We start from the raw sequence: 21,676 nt of genomic DNA, 5'->3' as shown, positions 1-21,676 counted from the left end.
TAGGACCGAAACCACATGATAGGGCAAGTCCAGATGATGTCAGTAACCCTCTTTCTCTGTTTCTCTACCTCTCCTGAACGCCTCGCAAAGTGCAAGTAGAGTTAAATCATAGCCAGCCAGCCGTGATCGAATCAACTACACATCATCAGCCATGAAAAAAAAAGACCACTTCTCTCCCCGTCTTCTAAGTCTGCCACATGTGCTCGCTAAGCCCAAGCATCTTATCCGCCATCTGCCTCTTGGCGGCGCTGGCGATCCCCCGCTCGGGGTTGGACAGCTGCTCGCTGAAGCACAGTTCCAGCAGCGTCCTCAGCTCTTCGTAGCTAAATGTGTCAGACGGGTCCGCGTGCTCGTCCTTGTCCTTATCTTCGCTGGCCTTTTCGACAATAGCGTCGGGTCCCTTGTCAAAGAGGGCAAAGTAATTTGACGCGCGCGCGAGGTCGACGCCCTCCTCCACGTTCTTGAGGTTCTGCTGCAGGACCAAGATGTTGAGCTGCATGCGGCCGCATCCCTTTGCGTTCATGGGCGAGACAAAGGCAGCGTTGGTGACTAGGTAGTCGTTGATGAGCAAGCCCAGACCGGTGCGGATGAAGGCCGTTTCCTTGGCGCGAAGGTACCGCGCAATGGTCTCATCGTAGAGGACGAGGTCCGAGTTGAGATTGAGGATTTGCGGATCAGGCTCCGTAACTTCCTGGTCGAGAAGATAGGGGGCCGTGTCGGTGGACAGGGCAGTGCGGAGGGAGTAGATAATTTCGCATCGAATCTCCATGTGGAGGGTCAAGAGCGCGGTGCCGGCAAGTTCTTCAAACGACGAGACGATTCCATCGAAAGCCCTGGTATTTGTGTTAGCAAGGCAAGAATGGCATGGGGACTTCAAGAAGAGAAGAAAACTTACTGGACGGTCTCCTGCGTCATTGGCAGACACACAGGTCCATCTTCGTTTGTCGCCTTGTTGGGGTCGTTCATGAGCGTCCACCGCTTGCTCGAGCCTCGGTTCATGTTTGGGCGGGAAGAGTCGGATTCGTTGCGAGTAATGTGACGCAGACCTGAGATCTTGACTGCAAGCCACTTCATGCTGGTATATAAAAGACAAAGAGAAGAGATGGTGTCTTTGTCTTGGATGATGTCGGCCATCTCCATGCGCTTCTCATTGGTCTGAACAATGAGCAAACCGACTTCCTTCTCGAGAAGTTCGCGCTCCAGTGTGTCCGATGTCCACAGTTGCTTGATAGTTTCTTGGACATCGCCCTCCTCTAGAGCCATCGCTGCGGACATGCGTAGCTTTGTGGGTTTGTCTGGTTGCGCCTGAGTTTTACTCACAAGGGACTTGTACCATCCAAAAGCACGGTCGTAGTATCTCATCATCTGGGTAATGATGAGCGTGCTCAAAGCCTGATCGTGTGGGATGGTGCCCAGCATGCGGCAGAAAGCTGTGACAATGGCAAAGAAAGCTGTCGTGCCCTTGAAGACGGGGCGTCTGGCAACTTGAGTCCATTCCTGGTCTTGTAAAAATGTATCAGCTTCGCCAAAGATGGTATCACTCAACTTTCCGAGAGTCTCATCCAGCTGAGGCTGGAAGACGTTGACCAGGAAGTTATCCAAGAAGGACGTCAATGTGCTGGTGGCAAGATCTGAGCCCGGTGGTACAATCATCTTGAGACGCTGAAGGAAGACAAGAGTAGGAGGGAGGAGCAAGCTCATGTTGAAGACGCTGGGCTCGACCAGAGACTTGTATGTACCAGTTGTCTGCTTGTTCTCCCAACCTGTAGCGCCTCCTCCTCTCTTAGTGCTGCCCTCGGGTACTGGTCGCTTCTTGTCAGCCCCGGCCTTCCGAGAAGTGTCGGTCAAGCCGGGAACGGCAGATCGGATAATGCTCTCAAGAGCCTCGTATTCAGTCGTCATATCAACAGCTTTGGGGTCGCCCTCAGAAAACTTGAATAGGTGCTCTCTAGCGACATCCTTTTTGCCATTGGCATTGGTCCCAAGCTTTGGTGATGTACTAAACTGGTACACGTCGGCGTCCGTGGTGACGTAGTTGTGCAGCAAAGAACGAATCTCGTTCTGGTAGAGATTCCAAAGCTCCTTGAAGCTACCCAACAGGGCGCTGTTGTTTCCAGCGCCTTCTCGTCGGATGAGGGCCTTGATCGCCTCGTGGAACACGCGGTGACCCTCAGCAATAGCCTCAAACTTGCCAAAAAGCGTCCACAGGAGATCGTAAATGACATCTGCTCTCATTTGGGTCTCTCGACTGCCGTAGATGTGCAGTCCCTGAGAGTTGGTCGAGCCGCCGCGTAATGAGCTAGGATGCCGTTGGTCGACCTCGTTAAGTGTCTCATTCACAATGGTAAACAGCTCGACAGGTAGTCTCTGCTTGAGGGTGTCAACAGCCGTCTCTAATCTTCCCAATTTGTTAAGGGACTCCACGAGCAGTGACACGTATGAGAAGGTGTCAGCCTCCGGGTTTTTGGCCGGATCTTCAGTCGCCGATGCTTCGAAATCCATGGCGTCCAAGACCTGGTGGAAAGGAGCAATGGTGATTGATTCGTAATTGCCCTCCTTGAGAGCGCCTTGAGTCTTGGCGAGGTTCTGCCACCGCTCTTGACAATACGGCGACTTGAGGTACAGGTGCTCATGAAGCTCCTCAACCAAGATGTCCATGAGTGCTGTATCCTGATTGGCAAGGTAGCCCCTCAGATCGCTCAGAGCACCAATATCGTCCAGCTCTGGTTTCCTCAGTTTGCGCAGAGCATTCTGCAAGACCTCGACTGCGCTTAGGAAGCGCTTCTCGGAGATGCGGGCTTCTAGTTGATCCGGCACCAGACGCAGCTCCTCCAGCTCGTTAAGCGTGGTGAGCAGCTCATCGTAAGCCTGAGATGTGGCCGAGAGCTTCTTAAGGTCCGGGTCCGACGTGCAGAGGCTCACCTTGGACGTCAGCAGGGAGTCCTTGAGCGTGCGCACCCTCTTCTGCGAGGCCTGGATGCTCCCCTGGATCTTGTGGAACGTTCCGATCGAACTGTTGAAGCCCTGGTGGTGCTCGTGGACGATGCCTTTGAGGGAATTTTGCAGATAGTCGTGCGTCTGTCGGAACTGGTTGTAGTCGTGCGCGCGGCCTACGGAGCTGGTGTCGAGGAGCTGGAGGGCGAGCTGGACGGGCACGCAGTCGGTCTGGCACATTGCCGGCCACTCCACCTTGACGCGCTCAAGGACCTGGCCAATCTGTCTTTCCGCGTTCGTCTCCTGGATGCGCTCGCGGCTGCGGACTGGCGGTGGGCCGCCGCTTCGAAGTGTAGGTGGTGATCGGGGGTTCATCGCTGGCGGTGATCCCACGGCGTATCGGTCACCGCCGCCTCCTCTATCGCTGCCTGAATATCCATTCCCGTATGGATCGTAATCCTCTTCTTGCCTGCCAAAGTTGCCATATCCGTTGCCGTTGCGGTAGCCGCCGCCACCGCCGTACCGATTGGACATGGTGCGGAAGCAGGTATGTATAGCGAATTAGGTCGGTAGGGAGGGGAATCGCATCGCGAACGAGGGGTCGTCAGGCAGTGAGGACCGACAAGTATCGGTAGGAAGCGATGATCGGCTCGGAGGAGAGATGCGGCGCTTATTCTCGAGTCAATCGTGCTGTCAATCTGTTGGTGACCGGGCGAAGGGGGGTGAGGATTCCAAGTTGATGAAGTTGTATTCGTGGTTGAAGTGGACGGAGCTGGCTTGTCAACCTGGAAGGTGCTGGCGTCCCGCTGCAGCTAGGGGTGCCGGATGGCTCTAGCCCAGCCGTCCGCATGCATGTTTCAGCGATGTTTGGATGTCACCCAGGGCTATCAGTGGTTCGCTTCAGCGGTCGACATCAGTTCTCCACCAACCCCGGACGGACTCCATGCCAATTGACCCGCCCTGCCGTCTCGACGCGCCGTTGCGCCGCAGACGCTCCTTTCTCAACTCCCGACACCGAAGCTTGAGACCGGGGCTGCCGACCGAGCCCGTTACTCACACCGACTCCTGAACAATGGGATGCCTGCTGGAATAACACGACGCCTTCTGAAATTCGGATCCAAGTGCTACGCTGCATCATCAGCCGTCATGTCGGAACAATTTCCCATCCAGCCTATTGGGCGTTTCTATGCCGCAAGCCAGCCGGTCAAACGACCAAAGGTATGCATCCCGGGTTTCTTGTTCCGGTGGACATCTCGTCAACATAAGTCTCACGTATCAATGAAATAACTTGACACATTTTGACTAACACAGATCAGGAGTTTGCTTGCTTCTCATATGACGATAACCATGAGTTCCATCTAGGCGACTCTTCATTGAGATACTACTACCCACCTACCCTCGGCGCCGACCTATCCAAAGGCTATGATACCTTTATCAAGCACGACGACTCTCAGCCCGAGCACCTAACAGCTCTTCTCAAGACGATCAAGGCTCACGAGGAGGAGACGGGTCAAAAAATCGACGCCCAAATCGTGACATGGCGTGGCATGATGACCAAGGCATGAAGTTACTCCTGCTATCCCTGTCCCAGGCTCAACTAACCAAGAGAAAAACAGATCATGGCATCGCCCTTTGAGGATCGTGATGGGTTAGTCTTGCATCCACCATTGCAGATTCACTCAAACGATTGGGGGCTGACAGCACAGCTAGCTTTGAAATGAACGCAACGCTGTACCAAGTGCGCATGAACACACTCCCATAAGTTCCGCATACAAACAATTGAGCTGACCAAAACATAAATCAGGACTGCATGTACGGCAAGCACAGCAACGTCGTGACGATTCTATCCCTTCCGGCCAGACTGACAAGTGGAATAGTTACATTGAAGAGAATCACGAGTACAAAGTGGCGTCTCAGAAGCAGCAAAACGCACAGCAGAGACGGGGACCGATCCCGCCCGAAGTGATGCAGTTCTGGGGTATACCAGAGCCTCTCTTCTTCCTCTGCCAGGGAGATGAAGTATGCTGATAGGAAACCCAGGATACAAGTTCGAGACGTTGGCCACGCTCCCCAACACCTGGGGCGAAACGCCCAGAGAATACATCGAGAACAGAGACGTCGAGGTGGTGAACAACAAGGCCCAATACTGCTCCGTAGTCAGGACTGGTATAGGACAAACCGTAATCTGCATAGGCGGCGAAGTCGACGCCGGTACGTCGTCCCTCATCTCGCCCACTCAGCTTATCATCATCACCTATTGACATTACGCTACCCTTTCCAAAGTCTGGGACTCGAAGCCCCAAAAGCAGGGCGCCCCCACAAACTGGGTCGAGCTCAAGACCAGCCTCGCCATCCGCGACGACCGCGACGTCGACAACTTCCACCGCAAGCTCATGAAGTTCTGGATCCAGTCCTTCCTCCTGGGCGTCCCCAAAATAATCGTCGGCTTCCGCAACCGCCACGGCACCCTCACCGACGTCGAGGAGATTGAGACTGAAAAGATACCCGATACCGTCCTGCGCCGCGGGAAAGCGACGTGGAATGGCGACATGTGCGTCAACTTCGCCGCCGAGTTTCTCGTTTGTGGGTTCTCTCCTCCCTTGCCCCCTTACTCCCTTCTCATCTCGAACTCTCTTACTTTCCTTTTTCCATAATTCCTCTAAACCTACCTTCTGCCGTGCCAATTTTACTACATTAGCTGCTTGAGTATGAATAAAGCCGTCACTAACCCTCAGTCGCAGGGCTTCGGCAGACGATCAACGATGACGGCGTGTGGAGGATACGCAGGCGGGCGGGCGAGCCCACCATTGAAGTCTTCAAAGTCGACGAGGCCGGGCACGGGGAGCTCTTGACGGACGACTTCATCAACTGGAGGATAAAGCTCTCCATGAAGAATGTCCCATTGGCGGAGGAGCCATAGGTTACTACTTATCGGCTAATTCAAATATCAATCACGATGTTTTACACACAATCTCCACGCAAACGGGAACATGAATCATACCGCAACCAATGCCTCTTCATTGTTGAAAAAACGCAATCTTAACGCTACCTAGGAGGTATCTAACTACTACCAAATAAAGACACCAAAAAACGCCAAACCCAATGCGAAGCAGAAGAGCGAACATGAAAACCCGAATCGGCCGCGTGTAGACACTCATCCCGTCGTGAAAGTAAGATCATCAACGGAAAAAAGTCAGTCCCATCATCAGCGTCTTCCATCCGGATAGAAAATGAAAACCAAGCCTAACCCTCAGTGGTAACTCTCCAATCTGCCAAAAGCTGAAATGAAAACTCTCTCCCAATGCTTTTTGTGTGTGCTGTCCAACCCGGTATGCTGCGACGTGTTCATACACTTCTCATCATACAGCATGTTTCTCGTGAATAACAATGTTGTGTCAATCTTTACCCATATCCTTCAGATGACCGCCAAACAGAGATCGGAGCTAGACCGCTGGCCATCTGATTCTCAAGCCCTCCGTCCACCGGCCGTAAAGCACGTCCGATAGCTGCTTGCAGTGTTCCATACCGGGCCGGGGAGGGCGACCGGGATACTTGGCTTCCACGGCCGTCTTCTCGCTACGTTCCTTCTCGGCAGATTCGGGTGTCGCAATCGACCCATTGCGCCTCCTATGGCTCTTGAGGTGTGGGTTGTTTGCTGCCATCATCAGCTTGGTCGGGCTGCTTGATGGCGTGGGAGCGGCGCTCCTGATGATAACCGTTCCTTGGGGAGTGCCATCCGACGGAATCTTGACCGATTGCTGGGGCATCAAGGCCTGGTTCAGCTTGGGATCCTGGGAGACAGCTGTCATCATGTTCTGCATGAGGTGGTAGGCACCCTCGGGATCAACAGAGTCCAAAAGCGCGAAGGCATCGGTGAGCTTCGCAAGCGCCTCCCGCCTCTGCATGCCTGACGTCTGCGCGTGGAGCTCGGCGAGGGTAGGGTCCAGGACCCTGTTAAAGAGTCGCCGCCCAAGCAGCGCCTCTTTGCTATTGGTATCAATCGCGGCTGCCCGCATCGGTGCTTTGTTCTCATTGCCCATAGTACCCTCAGGCGAAGTGTCCTCCCATGCGGTGACGGAGCCATCCGAGGGCACCCGGCGGAAGAGCCGCACGGAGGACCCAGAGTTACCGTACGACATGTCTGGTTGTAAAGGCCGTCGAGCAACGGTCGAGCGAGGCGAGCCGTTTGTTTGGATCTGTGTGCCGGAACTCTGGCGGCTCGAGGGCTGGCGACGCACAGTCGACCGGCGAACTGTCCCGGGAGCGGGTGACGAAGGGCCGAGCGGCGCGTCCTTGGGGTCGAGCCGGCGCATGGCCTCCTCTGCCGCAAAGTAGGAAGGCTTCCGTGCATGACCATTCGGCCGCTTTGGCGCCACTGACTTGACCGTGTCAAACACCCATTCGTCCGTGTCGTCCCTGGAAGACATGGTATGCAGGGTCTCTTGGTAAAAGGTGGGATGGGACCTCCGGTTCTGGTTCGCATCCCACATCTGCTTGCGCGCAATCAGCTCCTGAAGAGCCTCAACTTTGCCCGCCGATCTAATGAATCGGTGACGGAGGAGATCTTTAGCCGAAGGCCTGCGATCGGAGTCCTTGACCAAGCACTGTGCAACAAAATCCCTAAAGTCCTTGCTGAAGTTGTTCTCCAGTCGTGGAGGAGAGTTCTTTGGGATGTGGAACAAAACTTTCATCGGATGAATGTGCGCCAGGGGAGGTTCGCCGTTGGCCATCTCCATGGCAGTGATTCCGAGAGACCAGATGTCTGCCTTGAAACCATAGCCATCCTGTTGGATGACTTCGGGGGCCATCCAAAAAGGAGTGCCGACGAAGGTGTTCCGCTGGGACTTGATATTGGTCAATTGAGCGGCGACGCCGAAATCGGCCAGCTTGACTTTTCCTGCCTCGGACAAGAGAACATTGGCAGCCTTGATATCTCTGTGGATTTTGCCCTCGGCGTGGAGGTATTCGAGGCCACGAAGAAGCTCTCGACAGATGATGGCGATGTGGACCTCGGCAAAATTGGCGGGTTTGAGCTGAGGAATGTTAGCTAGCCGGACTCCGGCAAACTTATTGCGCCAAGTGACATACCAAGTCGAGACATGAACCACCACCAAGATATTCCATGACGATCCAGAGCTTGTGGCCGCGCAGGAAACTGCCTTTGTATTGCGTGACGAAGGAACTCGCGCATGTACTCAGCACAGCGATCTCGCCTTGGATCTCTTGAATGTCATCTTCGCTTGACTCGAGGTCGATCTGCGCAGGCCTTTGTTAGTCTGTTGTTCGTAGTACACCAGGTCGAAGATGCGATGCGTCGACTTACATGTTTGATGGCGACCGTCTCGCCAGTGGCCTTTTCAATGGCTTTGTAAACGACACCGAAACTTCCACCTGGACATCATGTCAGCGCAATTGTTTCCAAAAGGACGTAGACAATGGCAAGACTTACGACCGAGCTCCTCCAGAACTTGATAGTGTTCGGCGACACCCTCGTCGGCCATCGCGGCCGATTTGGACGTCATTGAATCGTTTTTGTTCGCTCAACAGAATTCCTTGCAGCAAAGATGGAGTGGGAGGGAGGGAGGAGCTGGCGACGGTCGACCCGGGAGTCCTAGACCGAGGGATTTCGAGAAGAGAGTTGCGCAGGCGAAGCGACAGTATGCTAGGAGAGTTTCGAGAGAAGAAATGGGTATCCAGGGAACGGGCTGTCGTGTGTCAGTCAGGACGGCCTGGCTTGTGTATTTAGGGCGGACCAAAAGCAATTGGGTTTAATAAAGCAAGCGGATCGACAGCAGTCTGGTTGCTTGGGACAGCGGCGGTAGCGGGCGGGCTTGTTCGCTTGTTCGCTTCTCGAGCGGGAGTCCAGGGCCTGGTCCAAGGTGAAAGTGGTCTTTTTTTCCCCCTTGGTCTCCCACTTTGGCCGTGGGACTGTGGTGCCGTGGTCGAGTGTCGAGTTGGGCGTTGGACGGTGCTTCGTCGCAAAGCTCGGGCCCTTTGTTTACTTTCTTCCGTTTTGGTATAGCTGGGGGAGCTCCGGGGAACCGCAATTTAGCACCAGGGGGGGTACTTTGTAGTGTACTATGAACCGGGGCGAGTCAGCCGATCTTGCGACGAAAAAAGCAAGCGAAGAGAGATCGGTCGAGAGCCGCTGTTTCTGAAGCATCGTGAGAATCGCGAACAAGAAAGAAAGCGGAGGAGGAGAATAAGATGTGGGAGTGGTTGGTGTTTAGTGCTTCCTTGATATGCATGAGAGATGGAGTGAGAGAAAGAGACGTACGGATACAACGGGCGAGGGCGAGAATGCAAAGTGTGCTACGTGATTAGAAAGAGGTGTGCTCACTGATAGCTGTCGTGTGAGTGCTTGCGTCGTTTGCATGCCAGAGAGATGGAAGGATTGCGAGCGTGACCTTGATCTGGCCTTGATCCGGCTTGCAGACTTTCTTGTCGCCCGTCAGTCTGTCTTGCCATCCAAGTTTCGTGCGACCTTATTCGACGCGCCAAACGTTAGCTGCGTTGCCTTGCAGATTTCTGGTTGCCAACGGCAAGTGAGTCGGCGCCAGACAATGTGTTTGGTGTGCGATGGTGCTAAGCTAAGGTATGCAGGGCCTCCCCATGAGACGGCGCTGCGTTGTTCATCGCACTAAAACGACGTGCCTACGAGTGCCCCTGCTTTTCTACAGAGAACATCCTCACTCACGCCTCATTCTCGTCTCTCGTTTTTGCTGTCATCCCAGGTCCTCCCAGGTTTGCTGCTAGGAGACAAGCCTTTTTTTTTTTACCGACTCTCTTAAAAGCTGGCCGGGGTTGGATTCCTCTCTCCCTTGCCGAAGCTGGCCAAGACAATGTGCAGGCTTACGCAGTATATGGATAGTCGTATCTCAACGAGTGATACGTACTGCAAGGGAGAATCTACCTTAGTCCAGTCTCCACGCATCTGTGTATCTGCGACGTAATACTCCGTGGGCAGCTGGGCGATAACACGACTTGGATCAGGCAAGCTGAAGAGAAGGTTAATAGTGGGAAAGATGACGGGGTCTCTGCCCACCTCAAGCCTCAAGGTACCGAATCCAAGTGCTCTGAAAGGTGCGAAATACTTGGTCAGTGGTCCTTTCGGCATCGCAGGCGGTGACCGAAAGATTTCCAAGACTTCTCCAAGGTCCAGGGGTCTCAGATGTGCCATGCCAGGCTTAGCGCCGCGCCAAGGAGGCACTGAGAGGGTCCCACTAGTCGCCGGTGGAGATGCGCCAGCCGCACAGGAGGTCGCAACCCGTTACAAGCTTGCCCTGACTTACGGCAAGTACATACCTATTGTATTGTGTAAGGTAAGGTAAGCCTAGGCCCTGATTTACAGGTACACAAGGTACCTTACCTTACTGCGTCCAGTTGCCAGTGTTTAGACTCCCCTCTGGAGACTCCCGACGTCCCCCCGCCAACGAGCCCCTCTGTTTGTTGGTTGCCCCGGGTCCGCACCCCCGGCTTCGCTGACATTCACCGCATCCCCTTCTTGGAAGTCGTGTCCGACAGATCGACTTTCCACCCGACTTGTACTTTGTTCCGCCAACATTGACCATCTCCCACACCACACCCGACGTCAACTCCCATGCCCACGCCCACCTCGCGCATTTACCAACTGCCTTTACCCACTCAAACAAGGTCATTGTCGCCGTGCACGCGAGCCTCACCTGCATTCCTCAACAACAAACTCCCAGAGGCTTGCAAAAAAATTCCCACGAGCCCTGAATTCTCTCTCTCGCTTGCCTCTCGCTTCGCTGCGGGAGCTCGATCTTGTCATCATTCCTTGCCACCAGCCTTTGCGCGCGTCCACGCCTTTGCATGACCGTCACGATACCTCATTGCAACTTACACAATCGCGTCAAATCAACTTGTCACTGCGTGAGCCGAGTGCCACGCTCCGCCAACAGCCACTGAGGCACTCGACATCAACACGCAAACACTCCCATTCCTACCAGCAGCCTTCCCGATTGCAGGTGCATTTGCCGAATCTTCAACATGGTGCCTGCACCGCAATCTCTACCGACACGGTTCCCGTGCTGGTGCAGAGCCGTCTACTCTTGGGGCGGAGAGGTTTGTTGCAGCTATTCGAGCCTCGATGAGAGGACTGGCTTTCAAAGTACTGACTTGACTTCCCGCAGTCTAAACGAGATCTCGGCTTCATCGAGGGTGATTTGATCGAATGTCTTAACGCTGGAGATGGTTCATGGTGGACAGGAAGACTATGGCGCGACAGAAGGACTGTGGGAGTGTTTCCCTCCAATTTCGTCGAGGTCCTCCCCGCGAACTTTAGACCAACGACGAGGTCAGCCAGCCCTCTCCCGGCAGAGAACACACCGAGTCCAAGCACACCTCAAAAGTCGAGGACTTTCCGAAAGCCTTTCGAGGCCTATTCCAAAGCACCGCACTACACCGCTGCGAAACAGCCCGAGGTGTACCGGACGAACCCAAATCCGAGGCCTAGAGGGCACTCTGGAGAGTCGATTCACAGTGCAATGGAGGAGCAGACCAGAAGAGACCGGTCACCGGCCCCGGAAGCCTTCCTTTCGAGAGAGAACTCTTTCAATGAAACCGCCTCGACTAGAATGCGAGCATACACGTCGCCAGCCCCAACCGGTTACGTATCGCGGGGTAACTCGTTCAACGATGGCGCGCAACAGCAGTACATGCCGAGAGGAAGGACTCCTGTGCCAAGAGGAAGAACACCCGTTCCAAGGGAGAGAACACCAATACCCCCTAGAGAAAGAACGCCCGTCCCCGACTATGGCCACGGCCACGGATCAAGACAGAACTCTTACAACACGGAAAGGGGCCCGTCTCCCATACCGCCATCTCACAACTTCCACTCAAGAGGCCCGTCACCGGCTCCCTCAGTCAGCTATAAGCCTTACCGTCCTCCCACACGAGAAAAGGTGGATTCTCCTCCACCCCCGGCCCCACCTCCGCACCGACATGTAGCGGCTTCACGGCACAAGCAAAGCATATCCTACGACAGCAGGCACGATAGCTCTCGTCAGGACTCGCATGGCTCATTCGACAACCGCTTTACTTCCAGTCGACATGGGTCGGGTAACTCCTTTGACAAGCGATTCGATGTCGTGCGGCAGGACTCGAGCGCCTCATATGATAACCGCCATCCTCCTCTGGACAGGCACGGCTCTCATCTTTCATACCAAGCTCATCGGCCATCGCCGATACAGACTCAGCGGCATCACTCCCCAGCTCCACCTTCGCCATCAGCAAGCCATATGACTCCCTCGCCTTTGCGAGAGGCAATGGATGGCGTGATCGAGCAGCTGGACGCACTGGGAATGCCTCGAGATCCGACACCAGAGCCGCCACTGGATCCGTGGTCGCCCGAGTCGTTTGATATGGTGAATGACCGCGCTAGGAGAAAGAACACTTACCAAAGACCACAGACATCCATGGGCATAGCACAACAGGACGAAGGGTACGAAACCTGGAGCGGCGGATCGTCACGAGACCAATCCTATCATAACGGACATCGGGAGGATAAAGAGCAGCTACCTCAACTGAGTAACTACGTCGAACGTATGGAAAGTCGTCTCAAAAAAATGCATCAACATAGCGCAAGTATGGCTGACCTTGAGGATGAGGCACCGAAGCCACCCCCCAAAGGCCAGTTATACGAGAGACCCAAGTCTTCGATGGGTGGACCGGAGGAGAGGAAGCTTCGCGGGCGCAAGTCGGCTTACGACATTGGCCGCAACGTCCTGAACAGGACGTTTACGACGAAGACCAACTCTACCAGCGCCTCCTCAGGCAATCAGAGTTCGACGACGCAAAGCAGCGACAGGAGTTTGATGAGTGGGTCGTCAGCCGGCGCTATTAGCGCAACGAGCGCTGGCAGCTTCGCTCGCAAAACCCAGAAGCGGGCCCAGAGTGCCCTGGGCATGCGTGATGCTGATATCGAGCGCCCAGAAACCCCATTCACCGGGGTTACATATCACAGCAGTCACGCCTCAGAAGCATCTCGGCCAAAGTCGCAAGCTGGCTTTCATGAAGATGCTGGCCTTGGAGGCCTCGTCACCCCAAAACCCCCAAAGAGGAACATCTTCAAGAAGCTCCTCGACACAGCCAAGACCGGGGTGGCATCCGGGCGCAGTAGTATTGCCATGGGTGCCGACTCGCCCAGATCGTCGCCTTTTGCTCGCTCCATGCCCAATGTTGCCGCTCAAGCTGGTGCTAGCGTATCCAACTTGACCAACTTGGGTAGCACTGGCTTCGGTAGGGAAGCAGCCAGGGAAATGGGCCTTGCAAGCGGAGTGGACTGGGTTCAGGTCCGCAGAGACGTCAATCGATCCAACTCTCTGAGTAAGAACGAGAGGAACGAGCGGAAAGACCGCTGCCAAATGCTCGACTACCCTGCGTTGAACCCAGTCGATGAGTTGTACGAAGGCATGGAGGGTGACGAGGGCGCCGACGGTCAGCCTGTGGAGGACCCCATCGACTACCAATCAATAAATCTCACCCAGGTGGACAAGAACTCGAGGTTTGTGGCTAGCTTTCCACCAACGACGACAGCACAGAGCTTGGCAACAACCTATGTATGTCGACCATACCGCAGCGACGTCCAGAGACTGCGGGCAATTTTTACTTGGGTATCCGAGAAGCTTGTCTGGGAAGAGGACTTTGAAGGCGAAGTAGACACTCGGAGGGTACTGCAGTCAAAGCGAGCGAGTGCCGAAGAGTATGCGGTCATTGTGTACGAAATGTGCTCCGCCGTTGGTATCCAGTGCGAGGTCATCCGCGGGTACCTCAAGACGCCCGGCGAGATTCCAGAGCACAATATCATGCCTCGGGCGAATCACTGGTGGAATGCGGTTCTGGTCGACAACGACTGGCGAATGATTGACTGCTGCATGGCCAGCCCTTCATATCCCAGGCGGCATCTCTACTCGAGTGCTAGCAACAGCGCCGCGGACTTTTGGTGGTTCCTCACGCGGCCGACAGAGCTCTGCTGGACACATATCCCTGAACACCACACTCAACAACACATGTGCCCGCCACAGGCTCATGAAGTTCTCCTCAACTTGCCTTGCGCCTGCCCTCCCTTCTTCAAGAACACGCTCGAGATGGTCGATTACAATACGGCAGCAACTCGCATCGAGGATCTGGAGATGGTACATGTCAAGTTCAACGCTCCACCTGACGTCGAGATTGCTGCTGAAGTCGAAGTCCGCGGCTACACCAGAGATGTCGATGGTGACGTATTCGAGAGCGGCGAAGTTGTGAAAAAGAGAGCGCTGGCTCAAGCGGAGTGGTTCAACGGCACCAAACGATACACCGTCAAGGCTTTGCTGCCTGGTGATGAGGGCCAGGGAGTCTTGAAGATTTATGCCGGCAAGCGTGGTCTGATGCATAGCATCAAAGACATTCCTCATCCAGTGGCATTCGCGCTGCCCATCATTCATACGGGCGAGAACCCTCCGTACGAGTTTGTGACGCGGCACCCGACGCCTCATGCACAGCGTCACGATATCTACGTTGTTCAGCCTCAATGTCAACGTCTGGCTTTGAACAACACTTTTGTTTTCGCAATTCGGCAGCATCCCAGCTCTGCGGGCGCGGTCGGCTCGGTGATGACACCGTCATCCAATCCTGGAGGCGCAAGCCCAATCCCCTTTATAAGACCGAGCTCTGCCATGAGTATGACCGCCTCCAGCGCCAGCGGCTCGAACCTCAGTTCAGCAGCTGCCGGTGGGAAGAAGCCAGCCAAGTTGGCGATTCAGACTCCTGGCGGCAAAATTCTCCGTCTTATAAGGAAAGAGGAGCGCAGAGGAGTCAGTGTCGGCAGTAGAGGGGCTGAAGAGGATCTCAGTGATGGTGGGACGTGGGAGACCATCATCAAGTGTTCTGAGAAGGGAGTGTGGAGGGGGCTGGTATTGGCAGACCGCACCGCCCGCTGGTGCGTCTTTGCCGAGTGGGTATGTGTGGGATGATCATGCCGCGATTCACTGCGTCGTTTGTCTTTTGTTTGATTTGAAATGCGCGAAGGCAATGTCGAAAAAAGGGACTTGAGCGGTTATGACTGGGTGGGCTCGGGGTATGCATATCTCGGCGTTTTCTTTTCTACCGGTTTTTTCTTATCTTCTTCTTTTTGTGTGTATTTGGGAACTGGGTATCGATCGGTTGGAGGTCTTCGTCACGGCTGTGGGAGTTTTTCTAATGTACGATACATAATGGGAATCATGCATGTCCAGGCTAGGATGGTTCTGTAACATAAAAAGCTTACGCGAAAATGCAGTCAATGAAGTAAATGATGTTCAATTTGGTTGTTCCAGGTCGCGATGTTTTGACCGTGTAAGTGAGGTGCGAAGTGAGCTCGGTGAGGTGATGAGGTAGGTGCTACATGAGGCACTGTGTTTGCCTGTATTCTTGGTAATCCGCACTGCCCCTTATCGATAACTACCTCACTGCATTGCGGTGCCTGGACGACCTCACCCTCCAAATGTAAACAGAGGGGCGACCTGCGCTTACACATTACGAGCCCCATACCTGCCGACTCAATATTCAATCCCCCTTTTTTGAGAAGCTTCAACATCCAACATCCTTGTCTTATTTTACGAATTGAGATCCTTGAGTTGTAACAGCAGGAAGACGCTTCCTATCCTGCCTTGGCAACTACACGTTTTATAACTGAGAGGAAGTATCAGAAAAAACAAGGAAGGAGGATCGGAGATCAGCGACTCTTTATCGCCGTTACAGCATACTATTCCAACAAGAGACGGAAAAGCAGGCGAGGGAGAAAGATGGCAGACAGGCCCTCGAGAGCCGTACCACCACCACCGCCCGGCGCCCCGCGACGAGCGGTCCGACGGAATTTGTTCCAGGGACTTACGAGGCGAGCGACGGGGACTACGACGACGGGAACGATGGGGCAACCCATGGCCTCTACTGTCGGCGCGGGATCTGTATCTGCCACTGCTGCTGCTGCGACGATGGGAGGAGCGGGACCAGGCGGGAGCTCTTCAACTGCTGCTGCTGCTCACGGCAACGGTAACGGTCATGTCGGGGGCGGCGAGACGCTCCGCCTCGATGTCGATGTCCTCTCTGACGGCGGGCCGCCGTCCGCCATGGGACCCGCAGAGATTGTGGTGCGCGACGAGCACGGCGAGATTGAGCTCGGGGATCTGCCGACGCTGGTGTTTGACGAGGCTGATGAGGCTGCTGCGATGGACGATCGGGAGGAGAGCAAGAGTGAGACTTATTTTCTTCCCTCCCCCCCCCCCCCTTTTTTTTTTGTTTTGATTTGATTATTCACGGTTCTTGCTCTTGTTCTTGTTCAATTTTCTCTTTGTTTTCTAGTTCTTTGAAAGGGGTATTGATTTTTTATATGTAATGCTAACAATGCTTTTATGGAAGAGCGGCAGCGGCTCGCAGAGGCTGTGAAGCAGCATCAAGTCAACCATACCGCCGTCCGTGAACAGCCCGAAGGTGAGTCCCCCCTTGCGAGATACTTCTGTGTCCAACTCTTCATTGGAGGAAAAAGGGGTTTCTAACCGGCTCCTGTACGAAATAGAGCTCCTCGAAGCCGTCAAAGCCAGTTTACGAGCCAAAGTCTCGGCTCTCGCCGACGACAATTGGATGTACGAGGCCGAGCCGGAGCTGCCCCGTGGCTTCTGAACACGATGCCCAGCGTTTCCCATCTGGATATCCTGGTCGTTACCTCGACGACACATGTTTTCAACGTCTGGTTCATTACGAAGCGCGCTCTTACGCACGGTGGGCATCTACGCCGAATCGACGGAAACCCTTTTCATCTAATCCAAGCCCTCAGCCGCGGGTGCCTCCACCCGTCTTGTTGCGGGACGTCTCTGCTGAGGGGCGCCACCACCACCGGCGCCACCAAACAGGCTGCCCATCATGTCCATGAGCGGATTGCTCTGCCTTGGGCGCGAGATGCCAAAGTACATTTCGGCAATAATCTCGAGCGCCTCGCTCCACGCGCTGACCTCGGAAATGTTGGACGAGTACTTTGCCAGGAGCTGCTTGTAGGCGTCCGGGGCGCCGCGCTGGATCGCCAGCAGGAGCAGGCCGAGGAAGTTGAGGAGGGGCAAGCCGGGGAAGATGCGCAGGTCGGCGCTATTGCTGCTGACGTCCTGGACGCCGAGGCCCTTGTTGTCATCGCTGAGGGAGGAGGCGAAGAGGCGGTAGCAGGTGTTTGCGGCGCGGACGTTGCCGACGAGGAGGTAGGGGAAGATGGCGCGGGCGGCGTAGAGTGGCGCCGTGTGCGAGTCGTCCTCCTTGTACCAGACGTATTCCATCTTTGCAAGCACCTCGGCTGAGTCCTTTGTTCCTAGCACCAGGTGTCGTTCCGCCTCGTAGGCGTCGTGTTCTTCGGCGTAGAGGGATCCGGCGACATGGTGGAGGTCGGTATCGCCGGCAGGGTACTCGCCGAACTTTGATGACCATCTATAGCCCTAGTAGTTAGAAACAACTAATCGTATTTCTACCCCCCCGATGTACTGCCCCATGAAGAATAGATCCATGGTACTCACGCAATAATCTCCCCGATAAACTTCTTCCTCGTGGGCTCCTGGGCGGCGAACAGGCGCAGGAGGGTGAGCAGCTTGCCCTTGTTGGCGGCGTCGGGCTTGAGCTCGGCCTGCTTGAAGACGTCGACGAGCATGACGGCCAGGTCGCCGCCGCTGCCGCCCTGTTCGGCTTTCAGTAGGGACTGTGCGACATTGTAGAGAATATCGATGGCGGCTGGCCAGTTCGCGGCCTTGATGTAGCGGGCGGCGACGACGCGGGTCTGCTGCTGGGCCTCGTAGAACTGGCCCTCGCCGATGCGGGCCTGGAGCCGCGTGATGATCTTTTCAATCTTGTCTCCTTTGGCTGCCATGTTGGGTGGGTTGTCGGGAATGCCGTCTAGGTGTCGACTTTCGGAAGGGAGTGGGGTGGTAGGAGGGTGAGTGAGGTGAGGGCGCTGGGTGAGATGTGACGATGTCGTTTTGTAGCTTGCGCGGTGGCTTTGGGAGTTGAGATGGTGGGGCTTTGTGGCAGGTCAGGTACCTCTTCCAGGCTGTGGAGAGAGCCCCTCGTTTAGAGGGAGCTTCGGTTCCATTCTGTCATTCTTTCGGATAAAGTACGGGTAATGAGAGCTCTCCAGCCGGGGGGTGAGGTTCCCTGGTCAAAGCACCGACCACTACTTTATTTACGTAGTCCAAATGTTGCCTTTCTTCCCCCTTGATTCTCATCTTCACCAATCTCTCACTTACACTGAGAGAGCGATGGGCTCTCCTAGTCAACCTCACGATGATAAGAGTGCGATGGAGCGACTTTGATATCTCTATCTTCCCTGCTATGATCAATTGGAAGATGTAAGCCTCCTCCATAACTCGTTCTTCAACGCAGTGAACTCCGACTTTGTGCGGGATACCGCATCCAGGTTCTCGACCGCCCGCCGCAAGAGATACGACGTACAATCACCAAGAGAGCCCCAGCTCAAGCACTTGTAGACCTCTATAGGGGCATCACTTTCCGATCCCTTTGCATCGACTCCCTGGTCTGCAAGCTGGAGCAGACTGAAGCTGACTTCGTCGGCCATGCCCAGAAGCTGCCCATACTGAATCTTGATCAAGGCCTTCCCTTCCTTGGCGCGAGTTTGCTGAAGCTCGTTGGCCTTTAGGACGCTGTCCTTGTTGTGCGTTGCAAGGAACAACTCGATGCCCGGGAATGACTTCCCGCCCGGCACGCCATAGTCTCTGTAACCTTGTGACAAGAGCTCCCGTGCAATAGAGTCATACGAGTCGTCGGTTGCTTGCTTGGTATCATTGATCATGTGCCTTGGCTCTGAGCTGATATAAGCTCCGCGCACCAGTTTGATACCGAGGACAAAGTTGTCCTTGTGAGCTAGCGCCACGTGCTGAGCCAGGGTATCCGGTGTGCTCTTGAGATAGGCTTGGTAGGTGTTGAAGACGACGGCGCCTCTTTCTTTCGTGTTGAAGCGGCGCATGAGGTCTATTGCTACTGCGTCGATTCCGGGCTGTACTGGAATCTGTTCGGCGTCCATGAAGATGCGTGCTCCACGCTCCACCGCGCGAGAGCATACGTCTGCGAGAGCTGACTCCATCTGCGCTGGCAGGGGCTTCCTCGAAGTGAGCGCCTCTGAAACGGCGGCACCGGCACCAGTCAGTCTAAGGAGAAAGTCAGCAAATCACGAGAATGCATATTGATGTGTTCGGGGGCGCCTACTTGAGAGCCAAGATATCTCCTTCACTGAGCATATCCGCCGTTTCCAAGACACCCTCACGCCAGGCGTCGATCCCAGCATCTGACTCGATTACTGAAGCGGAATCCATCTCCTTCAACCCCCGACCACTCTCTTCTTCTGTCGTGTTGTCGACCACAATCTCGCGAGCGTACGTGAGGATGGCTCCCCGAAACCCCATGCGCTTGATCTCCGCAATCGTCGACGTCACCTCGTGTCGGTTCTCGCCGGCGCAGAAGTGGTTGTACATGGTCTTCTTTAGTATAGCGTGCAATAAAGGATTCCTTTGCACGTCAAAGACCCAGGTTCGGTGCGAGTCGTTTAGGAATTTCAAAATAGCCAGAGACGGGCCCAGCAAGATCCGGTGGGAAGAAATGGTCGCCACCAACAGGGACCGCAAGAGAATCTTCAAGGGCAGCTTGGAGTGTGGTGGCAATGTTTCTGGGTTCCCTGAAGTGGTGGATGCGTATCGCGACTGGAAACGTGTAAGAGACGCATTGTTGGCATAGTGAACAGCTGGATGTCGCCGGCTTAGAAGAGCTGCGAGCCGCTGGCTGTGAGGGTTTGACAGAGACATTGTTCGCTACTGGGGTCGCATCCGGCGAAATTTGGTTCACTCGATACTATGCGATAGAAATTGTAGGGCGAGCCTATTTGAATACCTTCGGTATCCTACATCTAGATGCGGCAACCCCTCATGATACCGTCGGACGGACATGTGTACCGTAGCCGATTTCGGGCACTGTGCCACCGGCAATGCGACATATTCCAATCGCTTCCCAGTGCAGCCTTCGGCAAGCGTAACGCGCTGTGGGATAATATCTCTCTATTAACAACAATCAGAAGAATAACTGATTTTGAGGGATTGGTACGCAACGGTTAAGGTCATTTCCTGACTGGACAGTCCATCTAGAGTGCGGGATGATAATATAGCCAACGTTTCGAAGGGCAGCGGACTTATACAAAAGTCTGGAGACAGTGAATAATTTCTCAAGTCATGGAAGAAAAAGAACACATGAAACTTATTCAAGGCCTGATTTTATGAGATTTGATCTACTGTATATCTATCACATGGATCGTCTCTATATCATGGAGTTTCAACTGAGAGCCCCTCTTACAAGCTCAGCCCTGCAAGTGTGTGTTAGCCAATGCCGAAGCGTGTATAGGACTGGCAGTAACGGAATGATGAACTGGTCAAGAACACTTACGTTGCAAAAGTCCCAGCAGACACAGGCATCGCCCTCAGCAACGCTGGAACAAGTCCTCGAAATAGTCCTCGAAACCGACCCTCTCTCCAAGTCTGGCGGAAAGCGTCACGCATAGTCAAGTACTTCTGGCCTCTCCCAAACCCGTCGCTCTGCATCTTACTCTTGATCACATCGAGCGGATGACTCCCCAGCCACAGCGCCTCGCCCGCAAGACCTCCACAGACGGCAATCTTCCAGCTAGCTAGTTCTCTTCTGTCCTTGACGCCTTCCCACGCCATCGCCATACTGAGAAATCCCTCATACGCGGCAAACCAGATGCCGTACCCGTGGAACTCTCTGTAAAGTGTGACGACCTGCCCACGGTACAGGCCCTTGATACCGGAGTGCTGCGTGATCTTGCGCACGCAGTCCCAGGGCCCAGAGTATAGACGGGCTGCGCCGTTTGGCTGAGTCTGGAGCCTGATTCGGACATGTTCGATTGGTCCGGATATGATGCTGTTGGTCAGGCCCGCGGCTCCTCCCACGAGGTAGAAGTCAGATAGGGAGAGTGATTTGCTGTTCGTTTTAGCGTCGGTTGGGTAGATTTCACGATACTCTTCGAGTCGCCGGCGGAAGAGTTGAAAGGCGCCGAATTGTATGCTGACCTATTCAATGTTTGGTATGGTCAGGCTGAAGCACGTTCCCTGAATGCGGTTATACAACTTACACAAGCACCTACACCTAGCAACGGAGCTAGAGTTCCCTGGATTTAAGTGTCAACTACCGATTTCATAGACTACAATTAGTCAAAGCTGACCTTGTAAAAAGCCAAAGGCCCTTCTTTAGTCCAGATGCTGCGGACCAGACCTAGGGCATTTCCTCCTCCGCCTTGGGTTTGAAGGCGCACTTTTACGAGGTCTGAGAGTCTTTGGTAAGTAACTGAACTTATACCACAGCCTCATGGCGTTTCAAGAGGCTTTTGACGGGTAGAAGTGTAGAGGGGTCGGTTTACCGAAAGGTTGGCCTATGCAAGACAGTGTAAGCCAAGTCCATTCCTACAAGATGCAAGACTCATTACGGCGAGTTACATACCTATTAGAACTTGCGCTATACCTCCTGCAGCTCCCGAGGTTATATCCTTGACTGAATCCAGGGCCGTAGTCCCCATGGTAGCGATTGGAGATCCGGTTGTTGAATTAACGAAAGGGGCTGGACAGCAGAAACTCGGTGGCTTTGACAAGTCAAGTAAGACTGATACGCACGGCGCAAGCAAATTGTAAATCAATATCCGTTAAAGACTTCTGGA

The 21,676-nt window shown here is 54.5% G+C and overlaps 6 protein-coding genes across 6 annotated transcripts; 2 read left to right on the top strand and 4 right to left on the bottom strand.

Moving 5' to 3' along the window:
* Window positions 1–184: 184 nt before the first annotated feature.
* CLUP02_07978 (Sec8 exocyst complex component specific domain-containing protein) lies at window positions 185–3,468 on the bottom strand (the record flags this gene model as incomplete). Its single annotated transcript, XM_049286970.1, has 2 exons — window positions 185–833; window positions 896–3,468. The coding sequence occupies 2 exons, from the start codon at window positions 3,466–3,468 to the stop codon at window positions 185–187; spliced, it is 3,222 nt and encodes a 1,073-aa protein (XP_049144113.1).
* A 612-nt stretch (window positions 3,469–4,080) lies between these two features.
* On the top strand, window positions 4,081–5,854 carry CLUP02_07977 (uncharacterized protein; the record flags this gene model as incomplete). Its single annotated transcript, XM_049286969.1, has 6 exons — window positions 4,081–4,152; window positions 4,251–4,443; window positions 4,739–4,912; window positions 4,975–5,145; window positions 5,218–5,517; window positions 5,676–5,854. 6 exons carry the CDS (start codon window positions 4,081–4,083, stop codon window positions 5,852–5,854), a joined length of 1,089 nt encoding a protein of 362 aa, XP_049144112.1.
* A 523-nt stretch (window positions 5,855–6,377) lies between these two features.
* Window positions 6,378–8,456, bottom strand: CLUP02_07976 (uncharacterized protein; the record flags this gene model as incomplete). The annotated part of the gene is made up of 4 exons (XM_049286968.1): window positions 6,378–7,967; window positions 8,023–8,190; window positions 8,258–8,325; window positions 8,384–8,456. The coding sequence occupies 4 exons, from the start codon at window positions 8,454–8,456 to the stop codon at window positions 6,378–6,380; spliced, it is 1,899 nt and encodes a 632-aa protein (XP_049144111.1).
* Window positions 8,457–9,721: 1,265 nt separating this feature from the next.
* CLUP02_07975 (uncharacterized protein) lies at window positions 9,722–10,051 on the bottom strand (the record flags this gene model as incomplete). Its single annotated transcript, XM_049286967.1, has 1 exon — window positions 9,722–10,051. One exon carries the CDS (start codon window positions 10,049–10,051, stop codon window positions 9,722–9,724), a length of 330 nt encoding a protein of 109 aa, XP_049144110.1.
* Window positions 10,052–10,944: 893 nt separating this feature from the next.
* CLUP02_07974 (variant SH3 domain-containing protein) lies at window positions 10,945–16,593 on the top strand (the record flags this gene model as incomplete). Its single annotated transcript, XM_049286966.1, has 5 exons — window positions 10,945–11,019; window positions 11,088–14,894; window positions 15,624–16,167; window positions 16,333–16,404; window positions 16,490–16,593. The coding sequence occupies 5 exons, from the start codon at window positions 10,945–10,947 to the stop codon at window positions 16,591–16,593; spliced, it is 4,602 nt and encodes a 1,533-aa protein (XP_049144109.1).
* Window positions 16,594–16,730: 137 nt separating this feature from the next.
* On the bottom strand, window positions 16,731–21,445 carry CLUP02_07973 (uncharacterized protein; the record flags this gene model as incomplete). Its single annotated transcript, XM_049286965.1, has 11 exons — window positions 16,731–17,382; window positions 17,469–17,965; window positions 18,192–18,337; window positions 18,397–19,109; window positions 19,168–19,737; window positions 19,801–20,009; window positions 20,302–20,311; window positions 20,392–21,035; window positions 21,098–21,133; window positions 21,188–21,276; window positions 21,430–21,445. 11 exons carry the CDS (start codon window positions 21,443–21,445, stop codon window positions 16,731–16,733), a joined length of 3,582 nt encoding a protein of 1,193 aa, XP_049144108.1.
* Window positions 21,446–21,676: the final 231 nt, after the last annotated feature.

The sequence above is a fragment of the Colletotrichum lupini genome, chromosome 4 (genome assembly GCF_023278565.1).
Source record: "Colletotrichum lupini chromosome 4, complete sequence".
NCBI classification, from domain to species: domain Eukaryota; kingdom Fungi; phylum Ascomycota; class Sordariomycetes; order Glomerellales; family Glomerellaceae; genus Colletotrichum; species Colletotrichum lupini.
This window is presented reverse-complemented; position numbering and strand designations above follow the sequence as displayed.